This window comes from Pygocentrus nattereri, chromosome 20 (assembly GCF_015220715.1).
Source record: "Pygocentrus nattereri isolate fPygNat1 chromosome 20, fPygNat1.pri, whole genome shotgun sequence".
In the NCBI taxonomy this organism is placed as follows: Eukaryota; Metazoa; Chordata; class Actinopteri; order Characiformes; family Serrasalmidae; genus Pygocentrus; species Pygocentrus nattereri.
The window spans coordinates 15,013,946-15,031,142 of record NC_051230.1 but is presented as its reverse complement, the minus strand read 5'-3'; the positions used below and the strand labels follow the sequence as shown (position 1 = coordinate 15,031,142).

The following is a 17,197-nucleotide window of genomic DNA, read 5'->3' as shown; positions in this document are numbered from 1 at the left end:
TTCTTTAAATATTTTTAAGCCAGTGCCAGAACTGAATAAAATAACAATCTTTCAGAAAGGCAACCATGGGCCTTAACGTTCACCGCTTTTTAACATTAATATTAAACGCATTCACTGTGTAGATATCAAGCCACGCATGGAGAAAACATTGTAAGCTTTAAAGCCCCTGGTTGAATTTTTTCCACATTTGCCACCCAAAAATAGAAACAAAATAAAAACATTATGGTTTTGTTTATGATCTGAAGCTTAGTAAATTGATCGCGTGCTAGTTTGTTAAAATGAAATAATTCGTCCATAAAATCAAGTCTTTGCTATATGAAGGTTAATTACACAGAATTCAGGCGGTTGTTTCTGTGGTCAGAACAAGCTGCGGAAACATCCAATCACAAAACATATTAGTGACATCGCCCCGCCCCCCACATTTCTCTTTTTCAAAGTAAGAGTTCAACATGACGGAGTTCTTTGGCAGATGAAGTTTGACCTGTTTAGATCTGCTACTGATGTTAAATATCTGGGGTTGTCAGTTGGAATTTGCAAGCATGTTCAAAGCAAACCTGGAAATATGCGTGTCGGAAAGGAGCCCGTTAAACGACAAGTGTAAGTTTGTCATTTAATGTTTTGTGACGCAGTGTTTTTGGCTGTGTTTAGCTGGCTGCTAACTAACGAGAGCTGGGACTTGCTTGTTTTCTGCTTTCAGTGGCCTTTCACTTACTTAACCTAGCCAGCTAGTTAGCCAGTCTTCATATTAGAAACGTGACATTCGCCATAAATTGTTGTGACAGTCAACCGAGAGCTAAGATGGCTGTGACATATAACGTTACGCTACTGCTAAGTGGTAGAATGGTCTTATATAAAATTGTGAGCTAGCTTTCCAGATGGCGAAATAAAGTTTGGTAGCATAGCCAGCTAGCTAAGCTACTTTGCAGAGAAACTACCTGCCTGTCTGCCTACCAGTTGATATACAGCTATTCACAAAGATATCAGCAAACAGAGCTAGAAAAACACGCAAACCTTTAACTGGTGGCTGGACACGAGTTGAATTAACGTTAGTGAGTTAACTTGAAAACTGTCACAAGAAAAGTGAGTCACGGGTGAGCAGTTTATTTTGCTTGGTCTGTTGTTTATTTGACATTTTTCGCACTAGAGTTGGAAACGTTATATGATAAAGCGTTGAGTTTTGTAACTTCTCTCTCTCAAAGTCTGATCTTCAGACTGTTGGCTCCCCTGGGCAATTAATATTAAGGAATCAGGAGTTGCTGATTAATCCAGCACAGAGAATAATCTCAAAAATGGAAGAAGGCTTAAGAAGGTAAGTGTATTGTTTTCCTCTATGGCAATTAAAAATAAAAAAAGAACATTTCACTGTGCTTATAGCAGTGACATAGTTATTGTAGTTGAAGTATATGCGCCCCTCCCGTGATCTGTCCATTTCTGTTTGACATTTTATGTTCCAGACCAGTATCCAGAGATCACATGAATCAGTCCTTATCTGAAAACTGGCTCAAGAGAAGACCGAGGTCAGCAGTAACAGACAGTCAGCATGGTGGTGGATCAAAGGGACACAGTTCAAGTAGTGTCCAACCAAGCAACAGCCCCCAAACTGACACAACCCGAAAAGAATATACACCTGAGCATACTGGAAAGGTATTATTCTGTTTTTGCACTTTATCAGTCATTGTAACAAGTAATACTGGGGCACAGTTCTGGTCATTTTTTTGATTGTCTTCCTTATTTGGTTAGTTTTATGTTTTAAATGTGTGATTATGTTAACTTGATATGTAAAAGTTCTGTACAGTGCAGAATTTGTTCTTGTCTTTTAATCTCGCAGACAGAACTGCATAGACCTGAGCCTTTTTCCCATAACAGAAGAATTAACAGGAGATCAGCAGATACAACCAAAAGAGGTAAGCTGTAATTAATTATAAATAATTAAAGAAATACTTGGGAGCAGTTTTATGTACCTAGGCGACATCTAGACAAACACTAGGCAGTATCTAACAGTTCTACTTATGATGCAAAATTTGGAAAAGTTCCTACTAGTGAACTCTCCTGGAATTCAATGGTACTGATCTTGCCATGAGGCGGTGATGAGGTGAGATATTAAAATCTTTTAGTGAGATTTCCTCTATAGTGTGATAATAAATCAGTATGCCTCCACAGACACGTGTGTATTGATTTTGTAACTGTCCATAAACCTGCAAAACAAGCATCAGCTTTTTTCAGAGACTACTATTCATTCATTTAATCCTGAGAAAATATCTCCTGAAATTGGAAATGAAATAAATTAAGGGTGGTCTCTGACTCTTACACAGTATAGTATGTAATCTTTTTGAAGCTCCAGACAACAGAAAGCTTTGTGGTTGAATACCAGAGATATAAAGTAGGAACTTATGATGTCCATGTATCAGTGATGTAGGCTAAAGGTACCTGCAAGGATGTTGGACCCATCAGAAAGTCATCTCCCCTCAGTGAGAGAACAAACATGTATATATACAAAATGTACACCTGAAGTTACCAAAAGGAGAAAAAAAAAACAACAACTCTTGCCAACGTGCAGTCATTGACCTCTCAGTCACTATACCAACAGACGTACTATGAATTAATACAAAGCTCTTACACCGCAAATTAAAACGACCTTTTTATTGGTGTACTGTTTTGTCCTTTTAGCACCCAGCACCCTTCTCACAATACCCACAGGACCAAATGTTTGGGCATTCCTGGTCTAGGCTTAATCAATGTCCAGGAAATCCCCACAAGGTGTCACTGTTCGTACTAACATTGACCTTTGTCTTTTGTTTTTAAAGGTTATAGAGGCTCTAGACCTTCTACAGCTCCAGATGTGAGACGCAAATCAGGAGTAATGAGTAGCAGCACATTTGAAGTGAAGCTATCTGATTTTCCTGAACTGTGTAATGTTACATCAAGCAACCCCAAAGCGGCCTTCATTCAGGAACCTCGGACCTGCTGGGGTGCTGGCACCTCAGCAGACCTTCAGGATTCAATAGGAGACCAAAATATCTGCCAGAACATGGTTGTTTTTTTGGGAAAGATAACAGTAATAAACAGAAATAATCAGTTATTGACTTGATGCATTCATTGTTGAAAGCTCTGGAATGAAACCAAATCTCATTTTGATGTTTCTTAAGGATACACCAGGAAAGAAAGGACCAAAACAAAAATCAACTAAGCAGGTCACCTCAACAGAGAAATGTGAAAAGACATTGACTTCATCATCAGGTATAATTCAGTTCTTTATGGAAACTGAGTTGTTGTTGAGATTTCCACATATTTTGCTATTACTCTGATGCACTGATACAATTCTCCACTTCTCCTTTATTTAGGTCATGATTCTGTGCTTGAGTTATCCAACCCTTATGGATCACCAATGACATCCTGGGCTAACATTGCCTCTCAGCCTCCTAAATTCATCCAGAAAAGTCCTGCCACACATGAGGAATCTACTCAGGTATAGTGTTTCAGTATCTAGCAGTAGCCTGTTAGTCTTAGTTATGATATGTTTTAATTGCATGTTATTACATATCAGAACCTTGTGTCTCCAGATGTGTCGGGTCTCCTGGAGAATGAAAGAACATTCCAATTAATTTCCTGTAATTTTGCACAATTTCTATTAATCAATATATTCATTGTAATGTTCTAAAATGTTCATGCAGTGTGAAGGGCATGTGAATCCAAAGGTCTATTACACACTTCCAATTAAGGCTTAAAAATAGTTCAGTCAGTTTGCACTGTTTAACATGTAATTGCTGAATAATGAACTTTAACAAAATGGATTACACAGTTTACAGTTTTCTATTGACTTCAGATGTAGTTGATTGGTTGAGACATGCTTGGTGTTCAAGTTTTTCTTCTTTAGTTCAAAACTGGAGTGGCTAAGATAAGAGCTAACACTAGAAGACAGTAGTTACCCAAATAATTTCTGCAAAAATATGTTACCAAAATGTTTCAAACTTTGATTTGTTTTTTACTAAAACAATTTGGGCTATTTGGGTGACTACTGAGGTCTCATGTTTGCTAAGAAGAAGCAAAAATTTGGAATTATTCCCATCTAATTGTAAGCAGAATGTCAAAACATTTTACTCTTAATCTCAATGTGGAAAAGTCTCAACAACAGGCAGAACAAGCTGCTGAAAAAAAGAAAAAGAAGAAAAAGAAGAAGTCTAAAGCAGCATCTGAGGGCTTGGAGCAGCAGATAGATGTGCACATACAGCAGGAGCCTCCAAAGTTTGAGGTAGTCACATTATTTTCAACTTCATTGTAAGTTTTTTTGCTAATCTGTTGCTTTTATTTGGTGTTTTTTACATTTTGTTTGCTTGTATTTGCTTTTATTTTTCACTGTTGTGCACATGATCACACTGGAGAGACTCTGCTAATAGCATTTTCATGTTTAGGATGAAGAAGAGTTCCCAGACCTAACTCTCACTTTGGTTAATCCGCACAAAGGCTCAAGACCAACATCAAACCCAGCAGTTCAGGTAAAGATTTTAGAGAAAGAAAATTTGGTGATTTGGTGACAGAATGCTTTTTTTTTTTTTTACTCAATTTTCTTTCTGTTACACAGGATAGTTCAGGCATGTCTGAAAAAGAGTTGTCTTCTCTGCAGCCAGGGAGTGTAAATAAGAGCAAAGCACCTCCTGAGAAGCTGGCCCCCACTGATTCCAAGAAAGTACAGGTTGGTTACAAATTGAGTGTGTGATTACATTCTTATCAAATTGCATTACGGATTCCCTGGTTAGGGATTAAGCCTAGTCCTGGACCACATATTCATTTTAATGGAGAATCTCCATTCAGAATGATGTGTAGTTCAGAACTAGGCTTATGTCCAGGATACCTCAAAACTTCATAACTCAACACTCACATTTTGAAGCACATGTTCTAACACAAGTTGTTAGGCGCCCAAATTCAGTCTAAATCTCTGTCCGAATACTTGGTGGTAACAGGGATTCTTGGGTCATTTCGTAGCCTTATAGTGCTTTAATTACATTTAAACATGGCATAGGATATCAGAAATATACTGACATAGAGCCTGTCTTCTCATTCCTAAAAAAATATTAGTCCATGCTGTATGTTTAGGGTTTACATAACATGATTGTAACTACATATAAACATAGTAAATTACATTAATTCAGTTTACATCATTATCAGCAGGTTCAAGTCTGCCCTTCTGATCATTTTCCTTTTTTTTCAATGTCACAAATCAACAAAAAAGTGGCAACAAATGTAAAGGATGTATTTTCTTTCCACAAAAACATAGGCACTAGTATAGGCATTAGAAGTTGAATTGTCTCTTTTCATTCTTAATAAATGTTATGGATTAGAGAAACCTCTAGGCATTTTAGCAGTTTCTTAGGCATTATAATACATAGCAGTAATACATAAAATATGAAACAGTTCATTATTATACATAGATTTTTCCTTTGTGTTTTACATGATGATGTTTTAAACCCAGTGCGCAAATCCATAGTATGTGAGATGTGGCTTGAAATTTACACAGAAATCAGCACCCAAGCTATACTCTTTAAAATAAACAGACAAATACTAAGTGTCTGATTTTGCCTCAACTGAGTTTCACAGATAAGAAACTGAGCGAAACACAAGCTGCAGGTTCTGCAGTGATTTCCAGTGAGAGTACAGAGTCTAGAAAGCTCATGTTACTAAAATATAGCAAATCGGACATAATTGGTCATTTTGAATTCTTTCCCACTCTTGACCTGAAGTCGGGGAGTCAGAAGAAGAGCAAAGCTCCTGTGCAGCTTGACCTGGGAAACATGCTGGCAGTTTTGAAGCAGAAGCAACAGTCTCAGAAGTCCAAACAAGATGTTAAGCCTATAACATTTTCAGGTATTTCTGTGGTGTATTTAGTGCCTGTTGCCTTTTGAAATGTGCATGCAAAAGATTAGTGTAATGTGCAGTCCAGTTTTACAATTGAAGTATAGATAAACCAGTCAGAATAATTAAGATTGATTGCTAATTGTTCAACTTTCATCACTGCATTGTATTTATACTGTTTTGGTTTTAAAATCAGTTGGAGGAGCCCTACCAGTTGTTCAAAAGGAACCAGTAGTTCACAAGAAGCATCCATGGCAGCAAGAGAGGATAGCTCACAACCCCTTGGACTCTACCTGTCCTCTGGTAAAAAAGGGAAAACAACGAGAGGTTCCTAAAGCCAAAAAGCCAACACCCCTCAAAAGAGTGAGTTAAAATCTTGCATTTTTTCAGACTGTGCTTAGTTTTCATCACTTTAAATTATTATAGTCAAATTAATTTAGTGCAACACATTGATCAGTGTCACACATCTTATGAATATTGCTCAGGTTATTCTAAAAGAGAGAGAAGAAAGGAAACAGAGCCGTCTGCAAGAGGAAAGAGACCCAGCTCGAATGACCAGTGGAGAGGATCAAACAGAGGCAGATTCCAGCCAGAATGCAGAAGAGGCCAGTGAATCTTTATGCAAAAAACTTGCACATGATTTGGATTTGACGGAAGGTGAGCATGCTATTGCAGAGGAGACTGATCAAACAAGCTTGCAAGATGTCAGCACGGATATCACTGCAGAAGAAAATGCACTTTCTGAAGGCTGCAATCTGGATTCCAACCCCAGTCGACCCAAAATCCACAGCAGGAAATTCAGAGAGTAAGAAAGGCACATTAACTTCTTATGTTAGTCACAAATGCTTAGACTTCATTTACCACCTGTTCATTTCATGTGTCTTGAGTATCAGGATTATTTCCAGATAGAGATTATCCATATTTAAAAAGCAAGTGTTGATTCACCCATGATGCATTTAAAACTGATTTAAATCCAGTTGCGCAAACCACTTCAGGAGGTGGACTGAGGCACATTTTAGCCAGACGTTCTACAAATGTAAATGCCAGATGTTATACAAGTTTATCTATTACTCCATTTCCTACTTATGACTTAACACTGTTTTGTGCGAAATGGATGTCATAAAACTGACCTCATCAAAATGCCCCTTGTAGAACAGTAAGCTTTGTGAAGTGTGGTAGTGAAGTTGCATTGGCTGTAATGGAGGACATTAGGAGTAGCTGGTAGGGTTATATAATAACAATGCTGAAGTTTTGTAGTAGACTTACTTTCATATAACGTCATTTTTCTATAGAGCTTGGGAATGTACGTCACGTCACACTGCATTATGGGATTGCTCTGCCATATTGTCAGGGTTCATTCTTTGTTTTTTAGCCGCAAATTCTCATTTACACTGCAAGAGTTTAAAGTGATTGTGTAATTAATCAAATGGAAGTGTATCTTAACCAACTCCAGAGAGATGTCAAACAGCTATGGAAAAGAAGCGTTGACCATGTCGACCAAATGATCTGGACATGTTGCTTCTACTTCCATTCATAGATTTTTTTGTCATAGCTGATGTGCGGCTTAAGTGCCTGTTCCTTCAAGTAGGTCATAATCTTTAGGTTACTCAAAGCCAATGCACAGCTCACAAATGTATTTTTTTTTTTTTCTTAGCCACTGGCAGATTTCACTATCTAACCTTTTGACATCTTTCTTCCAAGCAACTAGCAGATTTATCTCAGTTACTGCTGAATTTTACTCGGCCACTGGGAGATTTGACTTCATTCACTTGAGGAACTGGCATATTTAAATAAGGAAACTGGCATTTTTATAGAAGGAAAGGATTCATATGATCTTTGATTTAACTCTGTTACTGGGGTTCACTTGGTTTAGGCAACTTCCACTAAAGGTAGCTATTTAGCAAACCCTGCTTACCTGGTTTGCCAGCAAAGTAATTACACCATTGCTGTGCTGTACAATATTAATCCCGACAAAACCCATATTAGATCGCTGAATCTTACATTTACGTTGAAGAGGCAGTCATCTAAAGTCTTTGTGAGGCTAACTGTCTGGTAAGCTCAGCTAATGTGACTAGTATAGTTATGGCATAATTTACTTCACCTCACGTTTTAGCTGAAAAACATAAATAGATAAAACGTAAGGTTTGTTGATTGGCAATGTTAGTGGTAGTATCATCAGTGCACACCTTACCACAATACTGAGATTTACTTCTTATTTGCCAGCTTTTTATTCCAGTTTTCCTTTTAACAGTAGTGCAGTGGTTACATTGTGGCATCTGTTTGTGACTTTTATGCAAAGTTGGATTCAAAGTTGATAAATCAACTAAATGATGTTGAAAGTGTTATTTCATTATATCTGTATGAGTAGAGCTTGATGTTATCTTCATTCTCACTGGGATGCTTCCTACATGCTGTTTAACCAGAGCTGCATCTGAATAACTGATTAAACCTTCCTTTCTAATCTGCTTTCTTTGATCTTGATCTGATCTGTGATCTGGTAGTCATGCAGATCCACATGCTGGTTATCACTGCAAACGTATTTAGCTACAGATCAGCCAAAATCAAGGAAAATAATTGTGTTTTTCAACTATTCTGAAGCATCCTAGACTGACTAGTCCTGAGACAATGGCAGATCACCCATAAAAGCATTGTCATCACATTCCCAAGCCTTGTAGTAGCCATTGTTATATTACAGTTCCTTAACGACCTTGTAATTCGGAGGCATTCAGGGGAAAGGGAATATAGGGAAAAATGTATTGGAGTTAGAAGCTTTTTGCTTACTGCAACATGCAAGATTTGTTTACTTGAAGATAGGTCATTTTCAAAATTCCATCTGTATTGTCATGGGGGAGTTCAGCTTAGACCCTTCTCCAAGTTTAATTTGGTAGTCTACTTGGTTGACTTAGGTTAAGTAAAGCACCAAATTGTGTAACCTTTATTTTCCCCTGACACATTTTCCATTTTGCTGCATTTAATGCTTTTGGTTCAAGACGGCAATGGTTTACACAGGACACTTGTTATTCTTAACAGCCAATACCTTGTAAGCATTGACTGCCATAGTAAGAAAGTGACATGCAAATTTGTGTTTTTCTTTTGCAAAGCACAGAAAAAACAAGGAGCAAAATAGAGAAGTATTTGTTGTATATGAACAGATTTGCACCACATGCACCACATAGAAATCTGACTAGTCAGTGATGACCACATGCATTTCCACCTGTTCAAAATCTTATCAGGTTGCAATCCAGATATCAAGCACATGAAGTGGCCAGGTGTATTTGTGATCTTAGGTTAAACATTCCCATTTAGGGCGCTCAACTGTGTTATACTGGTTGTATTGAGACTTTTGTTACCCTTGGCTTTGAAAGGTACTGCAGCCAGATGCTGAGTAAAGACGTAGACGAATGTGTGACTACTCTACTGAAGGTACTGGTAAGGTTCCAGGATCGGCTGTACCAGAAGGACCCTATGAAGGCCAGGATGAAGAGGCGGCTGGTCATGGGCCTTAGAGAGGTTCTAAAACACTTAAAACTCAGGAAAGTCAAATGTGTCATCATCTCTCCCAACTGTGAGCGTGTGCAGTCTAAAGGTATGGAAGAAACATCTAAACTTTTTTTTTTTTTTTTTTTAATTTTACAGTGATTTAATCACCCAAGTGGTCAAGTAAAAATGGCACATCATAGGTCCACTTGAAAATATAAGCTATGCCCCCTTTTAAAACACAGTTAGGACTTTTGTTTATTTGGTTACTTTCTGTTCTTGTAAAAATTTGTTTCTACAGTGACATACAGCACATAATGACCTCACAAAAGGCACACTGTCCTGCATCCAGTCTTGCTTTTCAAAACAGTCTTTATAAACCTTATGCATACAAGTGTCATGTGGTCAGATTAGCATGTGAATTATGAATGAGCATTTTAACATTCATGGGAAATACGTAATGGCTAAAATGTGTTCTGGCTGTACTAACTTAAGTTAGCTGGATGCTAAGTCAGGGCATGTTTGTACACTTTAAAGGGAGGAGGCTTAAGTTCTAAAGCAGTAAAAAGCAATTGTGTGTAAATATATGCATCATTGCCCACAACATTCAAATGAGCATGCAGATGAACTAAAATGTTCCCATGAGACATGTAAGATTATATGTTTTCTGTTAGTTGTCAGGCTTTACTATGAGGAAAAAAAAAATTAGCTATGAAAGGATATAGCTTATAGATAGATATATGACCAGCCGTGTTCGCACCATGTTTTTTTTTTTTTTTTTTTTTTTTTTTTTTAAATAAACAAGCATTTAAAACACCTGCTTTATTTTAAAACACTGAATACTGGAAAAATTATTTATTAGAAATAGGGATGCAAATTATCGATTAATTAATTAATCATTAGTTGATTGATCTTATCGATCGACTTTCAATTAATTGATAACCGGCGTTTTTCACCTGAATTTCAGTGTTTCAATAGGGCCTTTAAAAATATCAGCTAAATAGTTAAAACGCTGAGTTCAAAAAGTATATTATGATAATTATATTGTATTGTATTATATTATATATTCCTCAAGTAATTATGCATTAGGAAAAGAAAGCAGACATGTTTTTTATGGTATAACAAAATACATTCTTTAATTTAAAAAAAATTAATTAAGGACTGGCTCAGTTCTTGCATTTGAAACATTAGACATTTTTTTTTTTTTTAAATAGAAGAAATTAAATAGAGAGCCAAACAGAATATTAGATCATAAAAATAATAATAGATCATGAAGAAACTGCATCTAGGCTATTAATTAGGAAATCCTCAACTGAAACATCCACAACTGCCTTAATTTGTATAGGGTTACAGCAAAATAGACAGGTGGAAATGTTTCACCAACCTTCCCGCTGCCACTATTGCTCTGCTTACCCCAGCAGCAGCAAAGCCATCACTGACTGCGAGATTTAGCGTGTGTGCAAAACATGCAGCTCATTTCCAGCTGACCCGTGTGGGGTTGTTTGCTTGGACAATGTTTCTAGCGTTGTCGTGAACACACGCTGGAACGCGACCGGAGAGTCCCCAAGTCTCCACAACATCATTGAGCTTGTCAGCTAAATTGTCAGCGGTGTGTCTGTCCGACATGTTCGTCGTAATCAGCACTGCAGATTTTAGCTGCCAGTTCTCGTCAGTGTAGTGGCACCTCACGGTGATTTAACTTTCTGTTGTTAGAGCCGTCCAACAATCTGTTGTCAGGGCTACAGCAGTAGCAGTAGCTAGCTTTGTTTTTAGCTCACTCTTCTTTTTTTCGTAGCGAGCTTCGAGGCGGGATGTTATTGGTGGCCTCGAAGGGATATTATAGCCTGGCTCTAGGAACGCAATGAGATCGAAATCCTGCACCGTCAACTGTGTTGATTGGCATCAAATCTCTCTCGATCCTGCTGCATATCCTCTCTGTAACGCCCTCCGCCCTTCTCTCATCACACGCTCGCCTTCCCAGTGTAGCTGTGATTTTAGGTTGACCAGGTGCACTGGTGCCATGCAGGACAGCTGCATGCACGCTGTTCAAATGATAACTGAGTGAGCTAGTGGAACTGTTGTATTTCAGTACCGCTTTACACAGAGAACATTTGACTTCTTTGCCTAAATTAACAATGTTGAAATGGTCCCACACCGCACTTCTTTTCGCCCGCTTCATTTTGTTTTCAACCTTGGTCTCTCGCGACACGTGTTCACCTCTCATTGTTACGCTCTGTTCAAGTTACTACAGTAGCGCCCTCTAGCGATTAATCGCGATTAATACATTTTGTTCGAGCAACCACTTGATCGACAATTAATCTAAAGTCGATTAATCATTTGCATCCCTAATTAGAAATGATATTTCAGTATTGAAGTTTTCCTTTAAATGTTATGTAGTCTGTATATAGAATTAGAAAGTGGTGCATTGAATGCTGTCCTGCTGACTCACATTTAGGTCTGTGAGTGTAAGCAATAAACAGTGATAAGCTATGTGCCTGCTTTTTCTACAAATCTGACAAGGCTAATAATGGGATTAAAAAAAAAAATTAATAAAAAATTATAAAAATATATGACTTACATTCCTAATTAACTAATCAATAAACACACATAAATATATGCTGATGACAATATATCTCATATTTTTCTGTCATCATCTTCACATTGTTTATGTATGGGAATGGTTGCATTGTTCAGCAATGCAGAAAGTAATGCTATCTGTAGACAACCAGCTTCAGACACATATATCTTTGCCACGTTTGAACAGGCTATTCTTTTATCTTCTTTAGAAGACTCATAAGTTGACCAGTTACAGTCTCTCGACAAGACCTGCACCACTTAATGGGCTGGGTTCATTTTACTTGCCTAAATTACTACAAACCTAAACTTAACTGTGACATTTATAGTTTGTAAATATGTTGCGTTTTAGTGGGAGACAAGGAGGACCAGCACGTTCATAAAGACAGTGTTGTTAGCCCACATTAACTGGCACAAATCATAAGTGGCCCACTTGGGAAATCTCTTGACCCTCCCAATTTCCCACTCCAGAATTGGAGTCATAAGTAAAAACTGGGAGGTTAATGTGTATTTACAAGACATTGGATGGAAAAAAAAAGTGTATACCACCTAGCTATATGTAGTTTTTATGGCTGTTTTTTTCTGTGCAGGTGGTCTAGATGAGGCTCTTCATACCATCATTGATACATGCCGGGAGCAGAGTGTTCCCTTTGTATTTGCCCTGTCAAGGAAGTCTTTGGGTCGTTGTGTGAACAAAGCTGTTCCTGTCAGCCTTGTGGGCATCTTCAACTATGATGGAGCACAGGTACCTGACCTTACATGACGTTACAATTTCCTCAAGATGGAGTCTACATTCATTTTCCATTAGCCAGTGTTTTAGCTGTCTGAAATGCTCAAGGTCAGTAGATTTTCTTCTTCTCCTGACAGTCATTGATGTCAGCAGTGTTTGCTAGACTAGGCTAAAGAGCCTAGGTCTTCAAGTCCAAACCATGAATCCAGTTTTCAGTCCTGGATTTTGTAATTACCACAGAAGTAAGTTAAGAAGTTAAGAAAATTGTTATTTAAAAGGGTATTTATCTGGGCTGCAAGTGTTTATTTGCTCAGAAAAGCACATTTTTATAATATAAATAAAACTAATGTGACTACAAAATTGTATTTCTTGTGGAAAAAAAAAAACAACAACAACAGAGTGATTACACAGCTTAATCATCACCCAGCAGTTGCTATGATTTTGCCAGGTAGTTACTATGTTATTTTAAATGGTTGCTGTGGTATTGTAGGTTGTTGCTATGGTGTTGCTAGTTGATTTGTTACCCGAAGTGTTTCCTAGGGTGTTGCTAAATGGTTGCTATGGTATTCCAGGCAGTTGCGAGTGTTTTGCTAAGTGGTGGCTGTGGTATACTATATGGCTGCTGGGGAGTTGCTAACCAGTTTCTAGCGTATCTTTAGTGGTTGCTAGGGTGTTTCTAGATGGTTGCTATGGTATCCAAAGAGGTTTATAGGATGTTACCATATGTTTACTATGATGTCTGTGGTGGTTGCTAGGGTATCACCAATGGATGCTATTGTAATGTATTTATTGTATTGCATTGAATTGCACAGAGTTCTGTGTTGAACTCTGTTCCTTTTTCTCTCTACAGTGACATTTTGTTTCTAGCAGTGTCTGAGCTCAGGACTGTCTTTTCTCTAAGCTATTGGTAACTAGCAAAGATACTTTCTCTAGATAGACAAAGCACTTCTTGTAAGTTGCTGTGGATAAGAGCGTCTGCTAAATGCTGTAAATGTAATTGGATGCGAGGAAATTGCTCGTGTAGTTTTATTATGGTGACATAAGAGAGGTGCACAAACTTTTAGCGGCATTGTTCCACCATTCATTCATGTCATTCATTCATGCCTAAGATGCCTTCAAATTGTATATCCTTTATGGATATTAGGTAGTTATATTATGTAATTTTGTCATAGACATCTTTTTGTTAACTTTTTGGGAGAGATTTTCACTGTATGCCAGTTGTCTGCTCTCTCACTAAACATTTCTGAGCTAATTTTAGCACCAAGCTGTATCAGATTCAAGATTACTTTACTGATGTTGAAATGGATTTTCTATAAATTTTGTGTAAGTTAACAAATTTCTTAAAGAGAATCATAAAGGATTACTCTCATATTTGTATATATAATATTCCAGTGTTTCCAAGCCCTGGTCACCAAGTACCTCTGCACTGCACAGTTAGCTTGCTCTCTTCCTCATCTATTTAACATATTCTTATTTTTTATTAAGTTATATAACAGTTTTGTCTGAACTCCTCCACAGGACCATTACCACAAAATGATTGAGCTCACATCACAGGCCAGGAAAGCCTATGAGGTGATGATTGCTAATTTGGAGGTAACCTCACAGGAAGAGCAGGGAGAAGAGAATGAGAGAGCACAAAACACAGAGCCACCTGCAGAACTGCTTGCAGCAGAGGAGCCCGAATACAGTAAGATCAGATGTTTAAATGTCTGTGATTTGCCTAGTATTAAAGAGAACAATCCAGCATTGTGCAAAAAAGTCCACCCTTCATTTTTTTTCATTTAAATTTAAAAAGTCCATTAAGAAGTTAATTGTTTTTCAGGAGATACTTCTGAGGAAATTAGATATAAGGTAATCTATTTATAAGAAAGTGGATACAGGACCCCTAACAACTGCACAAGGCCTGGCTGACCACTAAAGCTGTCACCATAAGATAAACAGTAAAAGCTTTCATTTTTGAGAGAACAGAGAAAATCAAGCTCCACTCTTGCTGCAGATCCAAAACAGTCCACAGGTGTTTCTGTCCATCCTTCCACTGTGAGGAGACAACTCTATGGATCTAAAAGGATGTGTAGCTGTAAAGAAACTGTTACTAGGAAAATGAAAACAATAAAAAGAAGAAACTGTGCGAATCAAGCTGCTGGTATTCTCAGAACAGGATGGATCACTCCAGAGTTCAGAACTCGACATCACTGAATGTTTTTTGTGATGGTGGCAGCGTTTTTCTGTGAAAAACAAAAAGCACGTCTCCTGTACAGAATGGAATCTATAATAAAGACAAAGAATGCTGAAATGTTGGTGTTATGTATAGTTATTTAGGCTTCTGTGTAATTGACTATTACATTTCCTGCTTTTTTTCCAAACTCGTGGCTGTTCTGGCTATTTAAATAAATGAAGGGTGTTCTCTAATGTTTGCACATTACTGTATATTGTAGATTCTTGAATATATTTTCACAAGAAAACCTTGGCCATTGCTTAGGTACTTTAGTTGCCTTTGCATAAAAGCATGCAAGTGAGCATGTGATCAAATTAAATATCATGCTGTTCTAGATGAACCGAGTCACTATTTTGGACTTGCTTCTTATGACTAGTTTTTCAACGTGGCACTTAACTTTTTTAGAATCTAGTGTCACCTAATGTCACCAGGTGTGTCTCATGTGTCTTGACACTTGTTTTGATATTCCACAATGTGCATGATTCAACTGACACCATAGAACCACTGTCCATGGAGGAAGCTCCCACATGCCCTTAGTTATGAAATCTGGTGAATTTCTATATACACAAAGGAAGAAGACCATCATTTGTTCAGTGATGGTTTATGAAAATTCTGCATAGTAGGGCCTGACTGGTATTGTATTAACACTTAAGATGACCAATAAAATCAGCTTATATAATTTTACATTTACTTTTTTATTTTTTACTCCAGTAGTTTCAGCTGAACATTGTCTTACTGACAGATGCACTATATTTCCAAAAGGATTCACTCACCCATCTATTGTATTCAGCTGTTCCAATCACTTCCTTGGCCACAGGTGTATAAAACCTGCACCTAGGCCTGCAGACTGCTTCTACAAACATTTGTGAAAGAATGGGTCGCTCTCAGGAGCTCAGTGAATTCCAGTGATAGGATGCCGCCTGTGCAACAACAAGTCCAGTCGTGAAATTTCCTCACTACTAAATATTCCACCGTCAACTGTCACTGGTATTATAACCAAGTGGAAGCGATTGGGAATGACAGCGCAGGGTCAGCAGATGCTGAGGCGCATCGTGTGAAGAGGTCACCAACTTTCTGCAGAGTCAATCGCTACAGACCTCCAAACTTCATGTGGCCTTTAGCTCAAGAACAGCATAGAGTGCTTCATGGAATGGGTTTCCATGGCCGAGCAGCTGCATCCAAGCCTTACATCACCAAGCTGATTGAAGTTACTCAGCATTCTTTGCAGTTCTTTGCATTTTTAAGGTGTTTGATTATTTCCTGGGTTAAGGTACGATTTGAGAGCATTGTGCGTTTTCTCCATAGTGGTTCTAATTTATTAGTTCAGGCTGTATTGCTGTCATGTAGTAAAACAGGTTTCCCAGAGGCACACCAGACTAAAGTTTCACCATGTCGCCAAAAGATGGCTGGTTTTAATCCAGGCAGTGTCACAGCCAAAAAAAGTCAACCATTTTCTGTTATCTACACTTTTGCTGATACCAATAAAACTATCTGTCATCAGTATCAGCCAGTATCATCGACTAACTAATTTATCACTTGGGCTCTTGTGCCTAGATGTGTATCCTTTGCACCTTTTTTAATATGTATTTTTATGGTTTCAGTTAAAATTTGGAAGAACATGCTGGAAAAAGACTGCAACCACAAGTTCTTGGCTTTCAAAGAGCAGTTTTCATCAGTTGCCATCAGCACAGATTCGGACACACTGCCAGACGACCATGATGGAAGTTGATATTCATTAGTTATGTAACTGTCTAGTATCTTTTGTATAGAGTACATTATTACATTATGAATTACTTCAATTATTGAGATGATTTATCATGTTTTTATGGGAGTCAATGTTTACAAATTTGCATATACAACCCTGTATTATGTGACTATAAAATATGAAAATATTAATTCAAACTCTACTTAGTAGCAACACCACACCTCTCACTGCCGCAGGAAGGATGTAAGGAAGCTAATAAAGCACTTTCTCCCAGATCTGACTGTTTTTTTAATATTTAATTTATTAAAATAAACTATATATAAGATATACATCATGAGCTGATCATGGTTGAGGTACAGTTCCATGACTTGGATATTTAGCACAACATGGTCACTAGTATTCTTATTTGTAACCTAATTTGTAAGCGGTTTTGCTTCATTGCACATCAGATTTTCAATGTACTTGACAGTGTTTATACATGCAGCATGTTTAGCTTATTGAAACCTGCCCATATCTTTTGTCCTTACATTACCTGTGAGTGTAAAATCAGAAAGAGCTTGAGCAGCAGATTTATTTGAATTTTAAACTTTTCAGTAATGATCACATCCCTTTGTGTCAGCAGGAAATTTAATAAAGAATGGAATAGACA

The 17,197-nt window shown here is 37.6% G+C and overlaps 1 protein-coding gene across 4 annotated transcripts; it reads left to right on the top strand.

Annotated features, from left to right (window-relative positions):
* Positions 1–433: 433 nt before the first annotated feature.
* Positions 434–16,823, top strand: LOC108423620 (selenocysteine insertion sequence-binding protein 2). Of its 4 annotated transcripts, none has more exons than XM_017691043.1 (17): positions 434–597; positions 1,200–1,309; positions 1,455–1,644; positions 1,829–1,904; positions 2,805–3,031; positions 3,147–3,237; positions 3,342–3,466; positions 4,121–4,249; positions 4,410–4,493; positions 4,580–4,690; positions 5,736–5,859; positions 6,044–6,210; positions 6,333–6,652; positions 9,213–9,433; positions 12,489–12,643; positions 14,147–14,315; positions 16,445–16,823. In XM_017691043.1, the coding sequence occupies exons 2-17, from the start codon at positions 1,290–1,292 to the stop codon at positions 16,570–16,572; spliced, it is 2,337 nt and encodes a 778-aa protein (XP_017546532.1). In that variant the 5' UTR covers positions 434–597; positions 1,200–1,289; the 3' UTR covers positions 16,573–16,823. The 4 variants fall into 4 exon arrangements, with proteins under 4 accessions (XP_017546532.1, XP_017546530.1, XP_017546533.1 ...); XM_017691041.1 differs by having other exon boundaries at positions 2,805–3,055; XM_017691044.2 differs by lacking the exon at positions 16,445–16,823 and adding an exon at positions 14,451–14,921 and having other exon boundaries at positions 2,805–3,055.
* The last annotated feature ends 374 nt before the right edge of the window (positions 16,824–17,197 follow it).